The sequence below is a fragment of the Salvelinus sp. IW2-2015 genome, linkage group LG16, assembly GCF_002910315.2.
Source record: "Salvelinus sp. IW2-2015 linkage group LG16, ASM291031v2, whole genome shotgun sequence".
NCBI lineage: Eukaryota > Metazoa > Chordata > Actinopteri > Salmoniformes > Salmonidae > Salvelinus > Salvelinus sp. IW2-2015.
This window is the reverse complement of record NC_036856.1, coordinates 27298679-27319367: the sequence shown is the minus strand read 5'-3', so window position 1 is coordinate 27319367 and position 20689 is coordinate 27298679. Positions and strand designations below refer to the sequence as shown.

The window sequence follows — 20689 nt, the reverse complement described above, 5'->3', positions numbered from 1 at the left end:
GGGTAAAAAAATTTTTTTTTTTTTAAATAATAATAATTTAAAGGCAATGCTACCAAATACTAATTGAGTGTATGTAAACTTCTGACCCACTCGGAATTTGATGAAAGCAATAAAAGTTGAAATAAATTCTATCTCTACTATTATTCGGACATTTCACATTCTTAAAACAAAGTGGTGATCCAAACTGACCTAAGACAGGGAATTTTTACTAGCATTAAATGTCGGGAATTGTGAAAAACTGAGTTTAAATGTATTTGGCTAAGATGTATGTAAACTTCCGACTTCAACTGTATGTATACTGTACCAGTCTAAAGTTTGGACACACCTACTCATTCAAGAGTTTTTCTTTGTTTACTATTTTTTACACTGTAGAATAATAGTGAAGACATCAAAACTATGAAATAATTCATATGGAATCATGTAGTAACCAAAAAAGTGTTTAACAAATAAAAATATATTTTTGATTTTTGATTCTTCAAAGTAGCCACCCTTTGCCTTGACAGCTTTGCACACTCTTGGCATAAAGAAAAACCCTTGAATGAGTAGGTGTTCTAAAACTTTTGACCGGTAGTGTATACTGTATATATAATATATTGTATGCTGTATAAACTTCCATACATTTTTTTTACTATTCTTTTTGGGCCCAGGTGCTTCATACCCGGTAAGCCACTGCATTAATCCGGCCCTGTGTGTGTGTGATTATGTTCTTCACGGACTGTTTGAAAGATAAGGTATTTTACACACACATGCTCAACATCTGCAGCTCTCTGTGTATAGCGTATATGTCAGGCCTCCGCTTTTCATTAGCTAGATGCAATGAAGGCTCACTCTTATTTTCAGTAAAGAGCTCAGAGTCAATGCCAAACATCTATCAGATTGTTCAGTAAAAGTCTAAGCTTAAACCTTTTTATGTTTCTTGGASCCAGACCTGGGTCAAATAGTTGAGCTGGCCGAGATTTACAGTAATTACCAATGGAATAGTTCCAAAAGAGCATACTCCAGCTAAATCAAGCTAAACTACCTTAAATATCTCTAAGTATTTGAAAGTATCTGACATATGTATTGTACACAGGTCATGTCGAGGCCGCCTGTGTAGTCCCTTGTAATAGCTCCGTTAGACAGTATATAGGTGACAGGCCTTCTCCTGCGTCATCCAACAACCACCTCAGGCTACCGATTATACTGTACCTCTAAATATCAGCCCAGACCCATTTTCCTCTGCTTAGTCAATCCAGATCCATTCACACTAGTTAGCTATCTAAATCTGTACAGACTCATTCTTCTGCTACAACCAGGTTGGCAGCATGATCACACTATCTTGGCTGTACTAATATTTGAGCATATTTTCCCTTATTCTGTCAATTGAAGTTAGAATTTAGACTCACCAAGAGAATATTTATGTAACATTGGATTAAAAGTAGGTACAGATTTGATCACACTTTTGTTGTTGAGAATATTCCTGTACCGCAGGAAATGCAGATGCAGATGAAATGCAGCTTTGTGATTGACATACATTTACTGAAAACCCACACTAACAGACGGTTATATTAACAGTATTGCAATTTTCATGTAGCCTAATTTTGGCCAGCTATAGCCTAACAACCAATCAAGCAACATTATGGAGATTGCATGGCTGTGTGCTCCATTTTATACAGCTGTCAGCAACAGGTGTTGCTGAAATGGCCGAATCCATTTATATGAAGGGGTGTCCATATTCTTTTAGTCTTGTAGTGTATCTTCAGTGTGGTTCTGAATAAACAAGCTTTAATGGTCAAACAAATTACCCTGACTGTTGTTGGCACCCATGAGAGCTGTGCGAAAGGTAACATTAAAATTAWTWTTTTTTAAATACTGTATGTCCACTYGTTGTTTGCTGCTCACACAAGTGCTTTCAGTGACAGACAAATAACCTTTAAATCGACKTGATCTGCATTAGGCCACTGACGTAAGACCTTATCTTTCTAAATATGGCTTGTTATAGGACGAGTCAAGACTACGTATGGGAGTAGCAAAGAGTGAGTGAACCTAGTCTTCTCTACAGTTGCGACTTCTATTTTTGCCCAACTCTTATGCCAAGTTGTATGTATGTAAATACTGTCTTTTCCACATTAAAGCTGCAGTCTGTGGTAATAAACTAGTTGGAATAGTGTGTACTGGAGCATATCTTCTGTCACTGGCACTGTGACCTATACAGTGGGAGGTAAAATCAATATTTATACTGAGAGCAGTCCATAGTTTCAAGTAGTTTAATCTAGTGTCTGTAACTCTCTGTCATCCCGTTTCTCTGTTTATCAACAGATGAACTAATTAAATCAGAATKTTTTTGTGGTGATGTATTCAGTTTATACAGGGCAATGCAATGATTGGAATACATGGTCGTAGGAAACTGCATATTGCCTTAAATAGAATACGTACAGCTAGTGTGCTGATATTAGGATATGTATGTTTCCGAAACTGGTACATTTTACAGTATTGGCCTTTCGTTCATTTGGATAAATGCATGAAAGTAAGTAACCAACTCTGTTGATGCATTGTTTTATTCACAAATAAATGAATAAACGTGTCAAGAAAACAAGAAAATAAATATGAAGATGATTATTATATAATAAATATTTAGCCATCATCATTGGAGGCGAGTAGGAGTAATGTTTTAACAAAACTTACAGAACCATATAATGATATCAATAGCATTACCAATAACCATATAATGATACAGTATCAATAGCTTTACCAATAACCATATAATGATATCAATAGCTTTACCAATAACCATATAATGATATCAATAGCATTACCAATAACCATATAATGATACAGTATCAATAGCTTTACCAATAACCATATAATGATATCAATAGCTTTACCAATAACCATATAATGATATCAATAGCTTTACCAATAACCATATAATGATATCAATAGCTTTACCAATAACCATATAATGATATCAATAGCATTACCAATAACCATATAATGATAAAGTATCAATAGGTTTACTTCATAAGCACATCAGGAAAGGATCAGCTGAAGCAAGTCGCTGAACCGCTCAAATGGGAGTGTGTGCGTGTCTGTGTGTGTCTGTTAGGGGTGGATAGAGAAGTAATTCCAGATTGTTTCTCCCTGTGTTGTGAATCAAAACATCACCTGGTCATGACTTTGTTGTCAGGTTAACAGAAGGCCAGTGAGTTACACCTTAGCAGGGCATGAACTGGCCACAGGTCAAGTAAAGACAGAAAAACAGAGTCAAACAAAAACATCAGTCAGGTGAAAGAAGCTTTTAACACCAATCCATTCAGAAACTATAATCTAATTTAACACTCAGTTTGAAGAAGTGCATTTTCATTATTGGTGTTTAATGGAGCATGGAGCCCTTAATTAAAGCCAGACAGAGGGGACACAGGGAACTAACCAGGGTGAAATACCTAAATGCTTGTTTGAACCATTTGAATATTTTTAGAGATCTGGAAGATATTCCGTGTAAAGAAAGCAGACCCTCGCACAACAATGAAAATCAGAGAAAGGAGCATCCTTTCAGGAGCATATTTCTCCTGAAAAATTACATCTGACAGTTCTCTCCCTCTCCAATCGTCCCCTCGTCTCAAAAATAATCTATTTGTGATGCGTGTTGAAATAGTTATCTAGAACAATGGACCGAAAAAATAAAACCCCACCCACTCATAATGTTTTCTCTTCAAGACTACCTGCTCTTTCCCCTCACAGATTGACAAAATTTTACACATTCTTCAATCCGTCCTTGTTTCTCTCTCCATCTCCATCTATGCACCACATCTGTTCTCAGAACAGCCTATTTTCCCTCCTATCTTCTTCAGTGCACAGAGTGGGGTGGTGGTGCTCAACAGGGACAGATCCTGGATCAGTTTGGAGTGGAGGAACCTTCTGTATGAGTCTTTCTCCATCAAAGTGAAGATCTTCTGCTGGGCGTCATCGAAACAGGATAAGCCGGCAATAGACAGGTTCTGTCTGGTCTCCTCTCGCGTTGCTGAGTCCAGGTTCACCTGATAGGGAGAGGGAAAAAGAGATATACACTGTAAAAGTAATGCAATAAACCATGGATACTGTATCAACAAAATGTGCCACAAAAGTGCTATAAAAATCCAAAAGGACAATCCCAAAGGAAAAACTACAGGTGTTTTTCGAAAGGGGGGACTCATTGAAAGAGAAATCCTCAGTTGAAACAATAACAAAGCGTGCTCTGTTTCGGTGAAAAAATGAGGGATGGAGAAATGTAACCACACTCAAATTCATAGAATTCAAAATTATATGATGCTATAAAAATTATAGTTTAAACCATCTTTTGTGAGTGGCTCTCAGTTGGTATAGGTTGTGTTGCTCTTGTTAGCATAATATTTGCATATGTTCAGGCCGTCATTGTAAATAAGAATTTATTCTGTCTTGTCTGGTTAAATAATGAAATATAATAATTTTAAAAAGCCATAAACATGCCAATCATTATTCCCATTTGACCTCATTTGGAGAGTCTGCCTCAATGTACTGTTCGTAGATCTCTTTAGCTTTGACCGCCATCTTGTTTGGGGCAGAMTTTTTGTATTCCTCGCAAGCGTTCCAGAATTCCAAGTTCTCCTGGCTGAGCTCTGACTTCAGGAACGCAGTAAACACTGTACGACCACCTGATAGACAGACAGACAAACAAACAGAGAAAGAGGTTAGGTCAGTCTTAGATCCTCTTACTTAGCATGTGTAACATCCAGAGATATTTCCAGGGTGCTGGGTTGAGTGTTCGATATGAAACCACACACTATTAAACAAATCCTAACTGCTTTTCTCTATTAGAAGGTAAGAGAGAGAGAGGGTGAGAGAGAGAGAGAGAGAGAAGAGAAGAGAGGGTGAGAGAGAGAGAGAGAGAGGGTGAGAGAGAGTGGGAGGGAGAGAGAGAATCCCTCTGTAGGGAGTCAGTGATGACGGTCAAGGCCTGGATGGTTCTCAGGAGGCGTTGCTCCTGCTCTGTGTCCCAGCCTGGTCACAGACTAGACGTAACATAGAAAAAGTAAAAACTATGATACGTTTGGTATGGTTACATAAGACAGATGGTTATTGAGGCAAAAACAAAAGTATGGTGGTTGGTTGGGGTGGATGGGTAGCCATATAAGGCAAACATCTAGCAAACCAAAGGTTGTGGGTTCAAATCTCATTACGGATAACTTTAGCATTTTAGCTAATTAGCAACTTCAACTACTTACTACTTTATAGCTACTTTTCAACTACTTATCATGTCAGCTAACCCTTGCACTAACCCCTGAACTTAACCCTAACCTCTAACCCTAACCCCTAGCCTAGCTAACGTTAGACAGCTAACTAACGTTAGCAACCTAGTTGGAATTCATAACATATCATACATTTTGCTAATTCGTAACATATAGCACGTTTCGCAAATTCGTAACATATTGTACATTTTGCAAATTGGTAAAATATAACACGAATTGTAATTAGTAACATATCATACGAAATGGGTGCTGGACATATACAAATTATATATGGTGTCCCCACACACAGCCTGATACCACAGGGACTGTCAGCACACACACTGTTTGTTCACCAGCACCTGCCCGCAACTGCTAATAACCCAACTACCAGAATATACAGTTGAAGTCGGAAGTTTAACTACACCTTAGCAAAATACATTTAAACTCAGTTTCACAATTCCTGATGTTTAATCCAAGTAAAAATTCCCTGTTTTAGGTCAGTTAGAATCACCACTTTATTTTAAGAATGTGAAATGTCAGTATAATAGTAGAGAGAATGATTTATTTCAGCTTTTATTTATTTCATCACATTCCCAGTGGGTCAGAAGTTTACATACACTCAATAGTATTTGGTAGCATTGCCTTTAAATTGTTTAACTTGTGTCAAACGTTTTCGGTAGCCTTCCACAAGCTTCCCACAAGAAGCTGGGTGAATTGTGGCCCATTCCTCCTGACAGAGCTGGTGTAACTGAGTCAGGTTTGTAGGCCTCCTTGCTCGCACATACTTTTTCAGTTYTGCCCACAAAAGTTATATGGGATTGAGGTCAGRGCTTTGGGATGACCACTCCAATACCTTGACTTTGTTGTCCTTAAGSCATTTTGCCACAACTTTGGAAGTATGCTTGGGGTCATTGTCCATTTGGAAGACCCATTTGCAACCAAGCTTTAACTTCCTGACTGATGTCTTGAGATGTTTCTTCAATATATCCACATAATTTTCCTTTCTCAAGATGCCATCGATTTTGTGAAGTGCACCAGTCCCTCCTGCAGCAAAGCACTCACACAACATGATGCTGCCACCCCCGTGCTTCACGGTTGGGATGGTGTTCTTCGGCTTGCAAGCCTCCCCCTTTATCCTCCAAACATAACGATGGTCATTATGGCCAAACAGTTCCATTTGTTTCATCAGACCAGAGGGCATTTCTCCAAAAAGTACGATCTTTATCTCCATGTGCATTTGCAAACCGTAGTCTGTCTTTTTTATGGCAGTTTTGGAGCAGTGGCTTCTTCCTTGTTGAGCGGCCTTTCAGGTTATGTCGATATAAGACTCGTTTTACTGTGGATATAGATACTTTTGTACCTGTTTCCTCCAGCATCTTCACAAGGTCCTTTGCTGTTGTTCTGGGATTGATTTGCACTTTTTGCACCAAAGTACATTCATCTCTAGGAGACAGAACGCATCTCCTTCCTGAGCGGTATGACGGCTGCGTGGTCCCATGGTGTTTATACTTGCGTACTATTGTTTGTACAGATGAACGTGGTACCTTCAGGCGTTTGGAATCTGCTCCCAAGGATGAACCAGACTTGTGGAGGTCTATATTTCTTCTTAGCTGATTTCTTTTGATTTTCCCGTGATGTCAAGCAAAGAAGCACTACGTTTGAAGGTAGGCCTTGAAATACATCCACAGGTACACCTCCAATTGACTCAATTGATGTCAATTAGCCTATCAGAAGCTTCTAAAGCCATGAAATCATTTTCTGGAATTTTCCAAGCTGTTTAAAAGGCACAGTCAACTTACAGTACGTAAACTTCTGACCCACTGCAATTGTGATACAGTGAAGTATGAGTGAAATAATCTGTCTGTAAACAATTGTTGGAAAAAGTACTATAGTTTGTCAACATGAAATTTGTGGAGTGGTTGAAAAACAAGTTTTAATGACTCCAACCTAAGTGTATGTAAACTTCCAACTTCAACTGTATGTGATAAAGTGGAAATCTGAGCCCCGCATCCGGCACTAACCCGCAAATATAGAAAATGTGTTGTAGAGTCAGAGACGGCAGAACGATATTTTGAAAGGGGGCACAGAATTTTTTCTGCTTATAATTTCCAACATTTTGGTTGGTTATTTGTTAGTCAACTTGTCTACATGCATCTTCTCTTCTGTCATTACTTGTTATCCTAGAAAACTAAATAAACACTTGCTCAACAGAATGTCATAAATCAATGAAATTATTGCTTCAATCTAGTTGACATGGTAAATTCTTTCATCTTTTCAAAGCAAAGATGTTTAGGGACCGGGAAGAAAATGCAATAAAAATTCCATGCAAATGTGAAAATTACATCCGTTTGACCGGTTTTAAGGAAATTAAAAGCTGTGAAAACCACTCAACATGTTTATGTTAAGATTTCAGTTCACCTTGGAAGCATATTTTATGTGTTTGAAATACTATTAGCTTTTATGATGCTGATAAAGATAGCACCTTTACAGATGGTCCATAACCACTCATTACTTCTCTCAAGATCAGTGGTGTAGTGTTATTTTTTTTTGGTTGGCTACCAGAGATAATTGTTAAAAATTGTCAGAATTTCTCCTATATTTTTTTTCAATCAAAGTATAATTTTACAGCAAGAAATGCTTAATCCTGCAGAAGTTAGCCTAATATTATATTAGGCTATGTGAGAGGTTATAGACCTACAGTCAGATGTCCAGATTTCAGTTTGGCTACTATTCCATTTAACCCATATGAGACTACAGTTCCCTTGATGTGCCATATTGAAGTCCCCGTCTTGTGACTGTGGAATTTGTATAGCGCCATACAATCATCACACAAAACATAGTCGGCACTGCTATCATCCTCTTTTCACCAAATCTTTCCCAAACATTGCTGTTCAGTCCCTCCCTTCTCTTTATTTTCAAGTCAACTCTCCATTTCACAGCTTTTCTCTCTTGAATACAAATCCAACATTTTTATTTTTGCCTCAGTGGATCGTCGTTAATGTCACGCCCTGACTTGTTATATTTGGTTTCTTTATTATTTGGTTAGGTCAGGGTGTGACTAGGGTGGTTTGTTTAGTTTTTGTATTTTCTATGGGTTTTTGTCTTGTCTTGGGTTTTTGTTATCTATGGGGATTTTGTATTGTCTAGGGGTAATTAGGTTGATGGTGGCCTGGATGGGTTCCCAATCAGAGACAGCTGTTTATCGTTGTCTCTGATTGGGGAGCCTATTTAGGTTGCCATTTTCCAACTTGGTTTTGTGGGTAGTTGTCCTTGTTAGTTGCCTGGATGCACTATGTTGGCGTGTCGGTTTGATATTTATTGTTTTTGTTGGCGACATCGGTAAATAAGTATGTACGCTCAAAACGCTGCGCCTTGGTCCACTCCTTTAAACGGCCGTGACAGTTAACTTTTTCTTCCCAAGTTCCCAAAAGCATTTGGCGATTGGTGTGTATTTGACATGTGTACAGTTAGGCACTAATGCCAGATAAAAAAATGAACAAACTATGTAGCTTATAGATATGAATTTCACAAGAATTTACATTTATGGATTTTGTGTATGCATTGTTTGCCATTTATTCAACCTGACCACCACCCACCCGCCCTTCATCCACACAATATTTAATGACCCTTAACCCTCCCGCCGCGTGGATAAAACTGCGGGGACTGAGAGTTCTGGTTCATCCAGAGCATCACACACACACAGGGAGGGAGCAGAGCAGCAGGCGTCTAGGGGCTACCCAGCATACCCTCTAGACACATAGCACATGTCCAGAGCATGAAAACGTATCCGGAGAGCTGGCTGAAGTACCCAACCACACAGGCATCATGACATCAGTCTTTAAACAGAACCCTAGAGAGTGATAAAGCCCATTGAATTTAATTGAGTTGGGGTCAGAGAGACAGGGGGAGAGGAGGTGAGGGAGATACAAATGTCACTCAAGTTTTGAAGAAATGTTGTTCCATGGTCTGGCTTGGTAATAGGTCATGATAGAGTTTTGTCAGAGATTCAGGAATTCCAGCTTCAATTAAATTCAAAATCAATACATCTTTTCAATTCAGTAAACCACCATAACATTTGAGCAAGATCGACTCCCCAATCCTTCAGTATTCTAAAGATGTCTCTTTGATTTGTGAGAAACTCACCTTCACAATTCATCAAGTTGTTGAAGGACAGCTTCCATTTCTCCAAATCAGCAGGTGAAACTCTAAAACCAGAGAAATAACAATTATTATACTGTACACCTGTATTACTGGGAGAAACAATAATATTATTAATATTTCAGTACATCTCTTGTGTGATATCCCACAGTTCTTGACCTGCATATTGCTGATGACCTGTATTTTAATGATAGCCTACCAGTAGATGTCATATCTATCATCTTACATAATGTTCTTTACAACAGGACATACTGTATTTGACTACTGTATTTTCCATGAGCATCAGCCACACCAGAYGCACCTCTTCGAGCTATTGAGTAACCAACCACTTATTTACATTACTCACCTATTTGAGCTAATGAGTAACCAACCATTTTATAACATTATAAACTGGGTGGTTCGAGCACTGAATGCTGATTGGCTGAAAGCTGTGGTATRTTTAAGCAATAAGGCACGAGGGGGTGTGGTATATGGCCAATATACCACGGCTAAGTGCTGTTCTTACGCACAACGCATCACGGAGTGATTAGACACAACCATTAGCTGTGGTATATTGGCCATATACCACAAATCCTGAGGTACCTTATTGCTATTATAAACTGTTTACCAACATAATTAGAGCAGTATAAATACATGTTTTTGTCAAATAATGTTCTAAGAATGTTATTTAAAAACATTCTCAGCATCAACAAAACAATCTGTCTTCTATCTTGTTAAATGTGTTTAGGTGTGTTGGTCGTGCCCACTAATTGGCCACAACTGATCTTAATGAATGCTTGTTTCCTTTGAAATAGGGTCTGTTTAAATAAACAAAAATGAACAATTCCCACAAMTTCCAAGSAACCAAATGTGCTAGCTGGAAAAGGATTTTGGAACCTCACCCTGATAATTTGAATGGTATACTCATGGGTATTCTTAAAATGGCTGTCAGTCTTGACTTGAAAGGGCACTTTTGTTCTACGGATTCTATTTCCATGGATTTTATTTCTCACTGTCAGTGTATAGCGAAAGACCTTTCGCAAATACAATTCAATTCAAAATAAAATTGTGGGAAAAAGGTTTGGAAAGCATATGCCTACTGCTGAAAAGAGAAATCAAATCAAATGCAAATCACATGCCCCAAAAACAAAGTGAAATGCTTACTTTACAAGCCCTAAACCAACAGCGCAGTTCAAGAAGAGTTAAGAAAATATTTACCAAATAAACTCAAGTAAAAAATGATAAAAATTAACAACATAACAATAACGAGGCCATATACAGGGGGTACCGGTACCGACTCAGTGTGCGGGGGTACAGGTTAGAGGTAATTTGTACATGTAGGTAGGGGTGAAGTGACTATGCATAGATAATAAAGAGCGAGAAGCAGCAGTGTACAAAACAAATGGAGGGGTGGGGGGTGGGGTCAATGTGGCCATTTGATTAATTGTTCAGCAGTCTTATGCTTTGGGGATAGAAGCTGTTAAGGAGCCTTTTGGTCCTAGACTTTGCGCTCCGGTACCGCTTGCCGTGCGGTAGCAGAGAAAACATACTATGACTTGTGTGACTGGAGTCTGACAATTTTATGGGCTTTCCTCTGACACTGCCTATTATATAGGTCTTAGATTGCAGGAAGCTTGACCCCAGTGATGTACTGGGCCATACGCACTACCCTCTGTAGCGCCTTACGGTCAGATGCTGAGCAGTTGCCATACCAGGCGGTGATGCAACCGGTCAGGATTCTCTCGATGGTGCAGCTGTAGAACTTTGAGGATCTGGGGACCCATGCCAAATCTTTTCAGTCTCCTGAGGGGAAAAAGGTTTTGTCATGCCCTCTTCACGACCGTCTTGGTGTGTTTGGATCACTATAGAGCGTTGGTGATGTGGACACCAAGGAACTTGAAACTCGACCTGCTACACTACAGCCCCGTTGATGTTAATGGCCTGCTCAGCCCGCCATTTCCTGTAGTCCACGATCAGCTCCTTTGTCTTGCTCACATTGAGGGGAGAGGTTTTTGTCCTGGCACCACACTGCCAGTTCTCTGACCTCCTCCCTATAGGCTGTCTCATCGTTGTCGGTGATCAGGCCTACCACTGTTGTGTCGTCAGCAAACTTAATGATGGTGTTGGAGTCATGTTTGGCCACACAGTCGTGGGTGAACAGGGAGAACAGGAGGGCTACACACCCCTGAGGGACCCCCGTGTTGAGGATCAGCGTAGCAGACATGTTGTTGCCTACCCTTACCAGCTGGGGTTGGCCCATCAGGAAGTCCAGGATCCAGTTAGAGAGTGAAGTGTTTAGTCCTTAGCTTAGTGATGAGCTTTGTAGGCACTATGGTGTTGAATGCTGAGCTGTAGTCAATGAACAGCATTCTCTCATAGTTGTTCCTTTTGTCCAGGTGGGAAAGGGCAGTGTGGAGTGCGATTGAGATTGCGCCGCTTCTGGGTGAGCATCTTCTTGTTTGCTTATGTAACGGATGTGAAATGGCTAGCTAGTTAGCGGTGGTGCGTGCTAATAGCGTTTCAATCGATTACGTCACTCACTTTGAGACCTTGAAGTAGTGGTTCCCCTTGCTCTGCAAGGGCCGCGGCTTTTGTGGAGCGATGGGTAACGATGCTTCGTGGGTGACTGTTGTTGATGTGTGCAGAGGGTCCCTGGTTCGTGCCCAGGTCGGGGCGAGGGGACGGACATAAAGTTAAACTGTTACACTTATGGCCTTATAGAGTTGGTTGTGTGCGGTCTTAGTGCCAGCATCGGTCTGTGGTGGTAAATAGATGGCTATGAATAATATCTGTCAGTATGAACTCGGATGAACAGAACTGTATTTCAAAGTAGCTCTGGCCTAGGCTACGCATATTCATGTTATCTTCATCATTGAATGAGTCAGTGCCACTGGAAAGTTGATTTAGTAGCCTACTGCAGTATACAGTGGATTCAGAAAGTACTTAGACCCCTTGACTTTTTACACATTTTGTTATGTTACAAAGGAAATGTCCGTAGATCTCCGAGACAAGATTGTGTCGAGGCACAGATCTGGGGAAGGGTACCAAAAAATGCATTGATGGTCCCCAAGAACACAGTGGCCTCCATGTTTCTTAAATGGAAGAAGTTTGGAACCACCAAGACTCCCCCTAGATCTGGCCGCCTGGCCAAACTGAGCAATCAGGGGAGAAGGGCCTTGGTCAGGGAGGTGACCAAGAACCTGATGGTCACTCTGACAGAGCTCCAGAGTTCCTCTGTGGAGGAGGGAGAAGCTTCCAGAAAGACAACCATCTCTGCAGCACTCCACCAATCAGGCCTTTATGGTAGAGTGGCCAGACGGAAGCCACTCATCAGTAAAAGGCACATGACAGCCCACTTGGAGTTTGTCAAAGGGTACCGAAAGAACTCTCAGACCATGAGAAACAAGATCCTCTGGCCTGATGAAACCAAGATTAAACTCTTTGGCCTAGATGCCAAGCACCACGTCTGGAGGAAAACTGGCACCATCCCTACGATGAAGCATGGGAGTGGCAGCGTCATGCTGTGGGGATGTTTTTCAGCGGCAGGGACTAGGAGACTAGTCAGGATCGAGGGAAAGATGAACAGATCAAAGTACAGAGAGATCCTTGATGAAAACCTGCTCCAGAAAACCTGCTAAGAACCATTAAAATAATGGCGACGGAGGAGATGGACGCCATTTTATGGGGTCCTAACCAATTGTGCTATTGTGTTTTTTCACGTTATTTGTATATAATGTTTCTACCACTGTCTCTTATGACCGAAAATAGCTTCTGGATATCAGGACAGAGATTACTCACCTTGTACTGGACAAAGATTTTTTCTTTAACGAGTCGGATATGAATGATTTACTTCAGACACCCAACAAGGCCCAAATTCCCGTCATTCTCATGAAGAAGAGATGGAGATATCGGGGACGTAGGTTGGGGTGCCTTGTCAGGATCCGACGGCGAGTGGATAATCTGCCTCTACCATCAGTCCTACATCAGTCCTATTAGCCAACGTATAATCATTGAATAACAAAATGGATGAGCTACGATCACGAATATCCTACCAACGGGACATTAATTGTAATATCTTATGTTTCACTAGTCGTGGCTGAATGACGACATGGATAACATACAGCTGGTGTGGTTTTCGCTGCATCGGCAAGACAGAACAGCTGCCTCCGGTAAGACAAGGGGTGGGGGTCTGTGTATATTTGTAAACAGCTGATGCACAAAATCGAATATTATCAAAGTCTCTAGGTTTTGCTCACCTGAGGTAGAGTATCTCATGATAAGCTGTAGACCACACTATTTACCAAGAGAGTTTATCTATTTTTTGTAGTTGTCTATTTACCGCCGCAAACGATGCTGGCACTAAGACCGCACTCAATGAGCTGTATAAGGCCATAAGCAAACAGGAAAACACTCATCCAGAGGCGGCACTCCTAGTGGCCAGGGACTTCAATGCAGGGAAACTTAAATCCGTTTTACCTCATTTTTATCAGCATGTTAAATGTGCAACCAGAGGGAAAAAAACTCTAGACCACCAAATCTGACAATAATTATATCCTCCTGATTCCTGCTTACAAGCAAAAACTAAAGCAGGAAGCACAGGTGACTCGCTCAATACAGAAGTGGTCAGATGACGCAGATGCTAAGCTACAGGACTATGTTCTGGGATTCCTCCTATGACATTGAGGATTGCACCACATCAGTCACTGGCTTCATCAATAAGTGCATCGATGACGTCATCCCCACAGTGACCGTACGTACAGTACATACCCAAACCAGAAGCTATGGATTACAGGCAACATCTGCACTGAGCTAAAGGGTAGAGCTGCTGCTTTCAAGGAGCAGGCCTCTGGAATCCTTTAAATTTCCCTGGGGGGTGCAAACAAAGGATCCGCTTCGGGAAAGTCGTATTCCTGGTCGTAATGCTGGTAGTGCTGGTGAGTTACCACCGCTCTGATATCCAATAGTTTTTCCCGGCTGTATGACATATTACCTCAACTACCTCGACTAACTTGTGCCCCCGCACAATGACTCTGTACCGGTCCCCCCTGTTCATAGCCTTGCTACTGTTATTTTACTGCTGCCCTTTAATTTGGAGACTTACATTTCCCTCACTAACTTTAAACATCAGCTATCTGAGCAGCTAACCGATCGCTGCAGCTGTACATAGTCCATCTGTAAATAGCCCACCCAATCTATCTACCTCATCCCCACATTTATTTTATTTATTTGCTCTCTTTTGCACACAGTATCACTACTTACACACATCATCTGCCTCATACTATCACTCCGGTTATTTCTGCTAAATTGTATTTACTTTGCTACTATGGTCTATATATTGCCTTACTCAGTCATTTGCCACACTGTATATAGACTTTCTTTTTTTTCTATTGTGTTATTGACTGTACGCTTGTTTATTCCATGTGTAACTGTGAGCTGTGTAAAAATAAAATAAAAAAATAAAATACAGTGAATGCTTCTTACAAGCTCTTAACCAACAATGCATTTTTTAAGAAATATAAGTGTAAGTATAAAAGAAATAGATAGTAGAAAAATTGAAAAATAACTAATAATTAAAAAAATTATCTATTTTTTTATTTAACCTTTATTTACCAGGTAAATAGTTTAGAACAAGTCTCAATTACAACTGGACCTGGCCAAAAGAAGCAAAGCAGTGCGACAGAAACAACACAGAGTTACACATGGAATAAACAAAACATAGTCAATTATACAAGTAGAACAAGAAAAACAAAAAGTCTATATAAGTGAGTGCAAATGAGGTAAGATAAGGGGTTAAGGCAATAATAGGCCATGGTGGCGAAGTAATTACAATATTAGCAAGTAAACATGGAATGGTAGATGTGCAGAAGATGAATGTGCAAGTAGAGATACTGGGGTGCAAAGGAGCAAGATAAATAAATAAATACAGTATGGGGATAAGGTAGGTAGATAGCCCATCTGTAAACAGCCCATCTATGTACAGGTGCAGTGATCTGTGAGCTGCTCTGACAGATGGTGCTTAAAAGCTAGTGAGGGAGATATGAGTCTCAGCTTCAGAGATTTTTGCAGTTCGTTCAGTCATTTGCAGACGAGAACTGGAAGGAAAGACGACCAAAGGAGGAATTGGCTTTGGGGGTGACCAGTGAGATATACCTGCTGGAGCGAGTGATACGAGTGGGTGCTGCTATGGTGACCAGTGAGCTGAGATAAGATGGGGCTTTACCTAGCAGAGACTTGTAGATAACCTGTATCCAGTGGGTTTGGTGACGAGTATGAAGCGAGGGCCAACCAACGAGAGCGTACAGGTCGCAATGGTGGGTAGTGTATGGGGCTTTGGTGACAAAACGGATGGCACTGTGATAGACTGCATCCAGTTTGTTGAATAGAGTGTTGGAGGCTATTTTATAGATGACATCACCGAAGTCGAGGATCGGTAGGATGGTCAGTTTTACGAGGGTATGTTTGGCAGCATGAGTGAAGGATGCTTTTTTGCGATATAGGAAGCCAATTTTTGGATTGGAGATGCTTAATGTGAGTCTGGAAGGAGAGTTTACAGTCTAACCACACACCTAGGTATTTGTAGTTGTCCACGTATTCTAAGTCAGAGCAGGGCGAGCATGCACGGGCAGGTACGGGCGAGCAGGTGCGGGCAGTGATCGGTTGAATAGCATGCATTTCGCTTTACTTGCATTTAAGAGTTGTATGGCATTGAAGCTCGTCTTGAGGTTAGTTAACACATTGTCCAAAGAGGGGCCAGAAGTATACAGAATGGTGTCGTCTGCGTAGAGGTGTATCAGAGAATCACCAGCAGCAAGAGCAACATCATTGATGTATACAGAGAAGAGATTCGGCCCGAGGATTGAACCCTGTGGCACCCCCATAGAGACTGCCAGAGGTCCGGACAACAGGGCCTCCGATTTGACACACTGAACACTATCGGACAAGTAATTGGTAAACCAGGCGAGGCAATCATTTTAAAAACCAAGGCTGTCGAGTCTGCCAATAAGAATGTGGTGATTGACAGAGTCGAAAGCCTTGGCCAGGTCAATGAATACGTCTGCACAGTAATGTCTCTTATCGATGGCGGTTATGATGTTGTTTAGGACCTTGAGCGTGGCTGAGGTGCACCCATGACCAGCTCTGAAACCAGATTGCATAGTGGAGAAGGGACGGTGGGATTCGAAATGGTCGGTAATCTGTTTGTTAACTTGGCTTTCGAAGTCCTTAGAAAGGCAGGGTAGGATAGATATAGGTCTGTAGCAGTTTGGGTCTAGAGTGTCTCCCCCTTTGAAGAGGGGGATGACCGCGGCAGCTTTCCAATCTTTGGGAATCTCAGACGACACGAAAGAGACCTTGAACAGGCTAGTAATAGGGGTTGCAACAATTTCGGCAGATAATTTTAGAAAGAGAGGGTCCAGATTGTCTAGCCCGGCTGATTTGTAAGGGTCCAGATTTTTCAGAACATCAGCTATCTGGATTTGGGTAAAGGAGAAATGGTGGGGGCTTTGGCGGGTTGCTGTGGAGGGTGCCGGGCAGTTGACCGGGGTAGGGGTAGCCAGGTGGAAAGCATGGCCAGCCGTAGAGAAAAGCTTATTGAAATTCTCAATTATAGTGGATTTAGTGGTGACCGTGTTTCATAGCCTCAGAGCAGTGGGCAGCTGGGAGGAAGGTGCTGCTTTATTCTCATGGACTTTACAGTGTCCAGAACATTTTTGAGTTAGTACTACAGGATGCAAATTTTTTGTTGAAAAGCTAGCCTTAGCTTCTAACTGCCTGTGTATATTTGTTCCTATTCCCTGAAAAGTTGCATATCGGGCTGTTTCGATGCTAATGGCAGAAGCCACAGGATGTTTTTTGTGCTGGTCAAGGGCAGACAGGTCTGGAGTGAACCAAGGACATATATTATTCCTAGTTCAAAATTTTTTGAATGGGGCATGCTTATGTAAGATGGTGAGGAAGGCACTTTTAAGAATAGCCAGGCATCATCTGACGGGATGAGGTCAATGTCATTCCAGATACCCCGGCCAGGTCGTTAGAAAGGCCTGCCTCGCAGAAGTGTTTTAGGGAGCGTTTGACAGTGATGAGGGGTGGTCGTTTGGTCGCAGACCCATTACGGATGCAGGCAATGAGGCAGTGATTGCTGAGATCTTGATTGAAAACAGCAGAGGTGTATTTGGAGGGCGAGTTGGTTATGATGACATCTATGAGGGTGCCCGTGTTTACAGATTTGGAGTTGTACCTGGTAGGTTCATTGATAATTTGTGTGAGATTGAGGGCATCAAGCTTGGATTGTAGGATGGCCGGGGTGTTAAGCATGTCCCAGTTTAGGTCACCTAGTAGCACGAGCTCAGAAGATAGATGGGGAGCAATCAATTCACATATGGTATCGAGGGCACAGCTGGGGGCAGAGGGAGGTCTATAGCAAGCGGCAACAGTAAGAGACTTGTTTCTGGAAATGTGAATATTTAGACTGTAAGGTCTACCTGTACCTGTTGTACTCAGCACATTTAACAAATAACATTTGATTTGGGGTGAAGGTTCACCTTCCAACAGGACAACGACCCTAAGCACACAGCCAAGACAACTCAAGAGTGGCTTCGGGACGAGTCCCTGAATGCCCTTGAGTGGCCCAGCCAGAGCCCGGTCTTGAACTCGATCAAACATCTCTGGAGAGAGCTGAAAAACAGTGCAGTGACGCACCCCATCCAACCTGACAGAGCTTGAGATGATCTGCAGAGAAGAATGGGAGAAACTCCCCAAATACAGGTATGCCAACCTTGTAGCGTCATACCCAAGAAGACTCGAGGCTGTAATTGCTGCCAAATGTGCTTCAACAAAGTATTGAGTAAAGGGTCTGAATACTTATGTTAATCTGATATTTCGTTTAATTGTTTTATACATTTGCAACATTTAGTTTTGTCATCGTGGGGTATTTTGTGTGGATTTATGAGAAGAAAAAAAACAATTTTATAACGTTTAGAATAAGGCTGTAACGTATCAAAATGTGGCAAAGGTCAAGCAGTCTGAATACTTTTCAAATGCACTGTAAAATAGTTATATATTGTACAATCTGTGTATTTCCCTTCTTTTTATTGGCCCTGGGCCAGGTCAAGGTTCGGTATCTCAAAATCATCTTAAGGCTAAATTCATCTTAGAATCGTAGGATCCTATTTTCAACAATGAACTTAGCCTTAGATGTGTTTATATTTATCTGTGTGACAGTGTAAGAGTAGCCACTAATTTTGATAATTTGTGTAGTATTAAAATTTGTGTAGTATTATCCTGTCTTGTAGGCCTAAGATTTTCCCACTACATGTGTAAATCCTAAAAATGCTTCTGCTGAACTGTATGCGACTAGGCAAATGCAATGACAGAATGCTTTATATTAAAGGATTTGTTTTTTACCGAAAGTACCATTTACATTTTTGAACTCAAAGTAAAATGAGTTCACCTACATTGGCTACAATCAGATTATCAAAGTTGATCAATATTAATGCAAACTGGGAGGTTGCAATTAAGGGGTTGTGTTCGTTTTTTCTCATCATGAGGGCACTGATTAGATTTTGTGCTAATGAAATAAAAGGTCAGGCTGGATATTGTCTATGCTGACTAGTTTAGGGACAACAGATGCAAAAACTGGTCGAATCAACTTTGTTTCCACGTCATTTCAACAACAAAAATAAATGTGATGATTTTGAATCAATGTTGAAAGCTGATTGGAGGTAAGGGAATTTAGTATTTTCACCCAACCTTTCACCTAAATACATGGACATGGTGAAATGTTTTGTTTATTTCACGTTGAATTCACGTGAGTTGACAACTTAACCAAATGTAAATCAAAACTAGGTGTAGACCTGCATTAAAACCTATTTAACCACGTGTACAATGGGTATTGCCTTGAGAGCATTATTCCCCATGGTGTGATAAATGAATTTAATGGAGTCTGAAGGCTATTTTATCTATGATATATAAAYGCAACAATTTCAACAATTTTACTGAGTTACAGCTCATATAAGGAAATCAGTCAATTGCAATAAATTAATTTGGCCCTAATCTATGGATTTCACATGACTGGGCAGGGGCACAGACATGGGTGGGAAGGTATAGGCCCACCCACTGGGGATCCAGGCCTTGCCAATCAGAAAGAGTTTGGTCGCGACTTATGGTAGAGAAATTAACATAAAATTCTCTGGCCACAGTTCTGGTGGACATTCCTGCAGTCATCATCACAATTGCATGTTCCCTCAACTTCAGACATCTGTGGCATTGTGTTGTGAGACAAAACTGCACATTTTAGAGTGGCCTTTTATTATCCCTATCACAAGGTGCACCTGTGTATTGATCGTGTTGTTTAATCAGCTTCTTGATATGCCACACCTGTCAGGTAGATGGATTATCTTGGCAAAGGAGAAATGCTCACTAACAGGGATGTAAACAAATTTGTGCACAACATTTGAGGGAAATCAGCTTTTTGTGCTTTTGGAACATTTCTTGGATCTTTTATTTCAGCTCACGAAACATGGCACCAACACTTGTTGTGTTAATATTTTTGTTCAGTCTGTATGATAATGAGTATCAAGATTTTATTTGCTGCTCACATTTAACAGGTCTCCCTGGTAAAATAGATCCTTAATCTCAAAGAGATGTCCTTTATAAATAAATCAATACATTCAAAGTGTCACTATTCTCCTGTACACTCACCCCTTGACAGCGGTCGTCTTCTCTTTGACCTGTTTCTGGTCTGTTGGAAACTCAGGCTTCTGGAGCAGAAAGCCAATCTTGTGTTTGATGTCTTTGGCACTGAGGGAGGAGAGAGAGTGGGTAATGTTTGCCTACAGAATGTATTAAAACATCTCACAGTCGTGTGTCCTATTATATGTAATGCACTTACTGTATAACAGAACCAAGATGCCTGGCACACAAGGCTCGTATTCAACATACATTACTGTCTGAAAATATCCCATTGCAGCACAGACATGACATCTTTCAATTGTTAGAATCTCACATGACATGTTGCATTACTTTTGTTGCATCACATTTTAAACCTAGCATTTTCCAACTGTTACTGTTGCATTTATCCTCTTCCATACAACTCAATACATGTTCCATACATGTTGATAGTGATCTACAACAACATGCTAACAAAGTAGAATAACCATCTTACCTTTTTAAGCAGGTTGCTGGCAGTGTTGCTAATCCCTTACACATGTTGTATGTTTGCTCAATCCAAATCTAGGAGAATGATTTGCAGTGGTTTGGAGTTAAGAGGAGAAGTCTGTAAGTATGACTGTTAGTCCTCTCAGTGTTTCAGTGGTATGCTGTGTCTTGGTGAA

General features: G+C 40.8%; 1 protein-coding gene across 1 annotated transcript; it reads right to left on the bottom strand.

The window, feature by feature from the left end:
• Positions 1–2521: 2521 nt before the first annotated feature.
• On the bottom strand, positions 2522–20689 carry rgs4 (regulator of G protein signaling 4). The gene is made up of 5 exons (XM_024003454.1): positions 20521–20689; positions 20058–20156; positions 9366–9427; positions 4486–4649; positions 2522–4016 (listed from the first exon to the last, which is right to left on the bottom strand). The coding sequence occupies exons 1-5, from the start codon at positions 20562–20564 to the stop codon at positions 3777–3779; spliced, it is 609 nt and encodes a 202-aa protein (XP_023859222.1). The 5' UTR covers positions 20565–20689; the 3' UTR covers positions 2522–3776.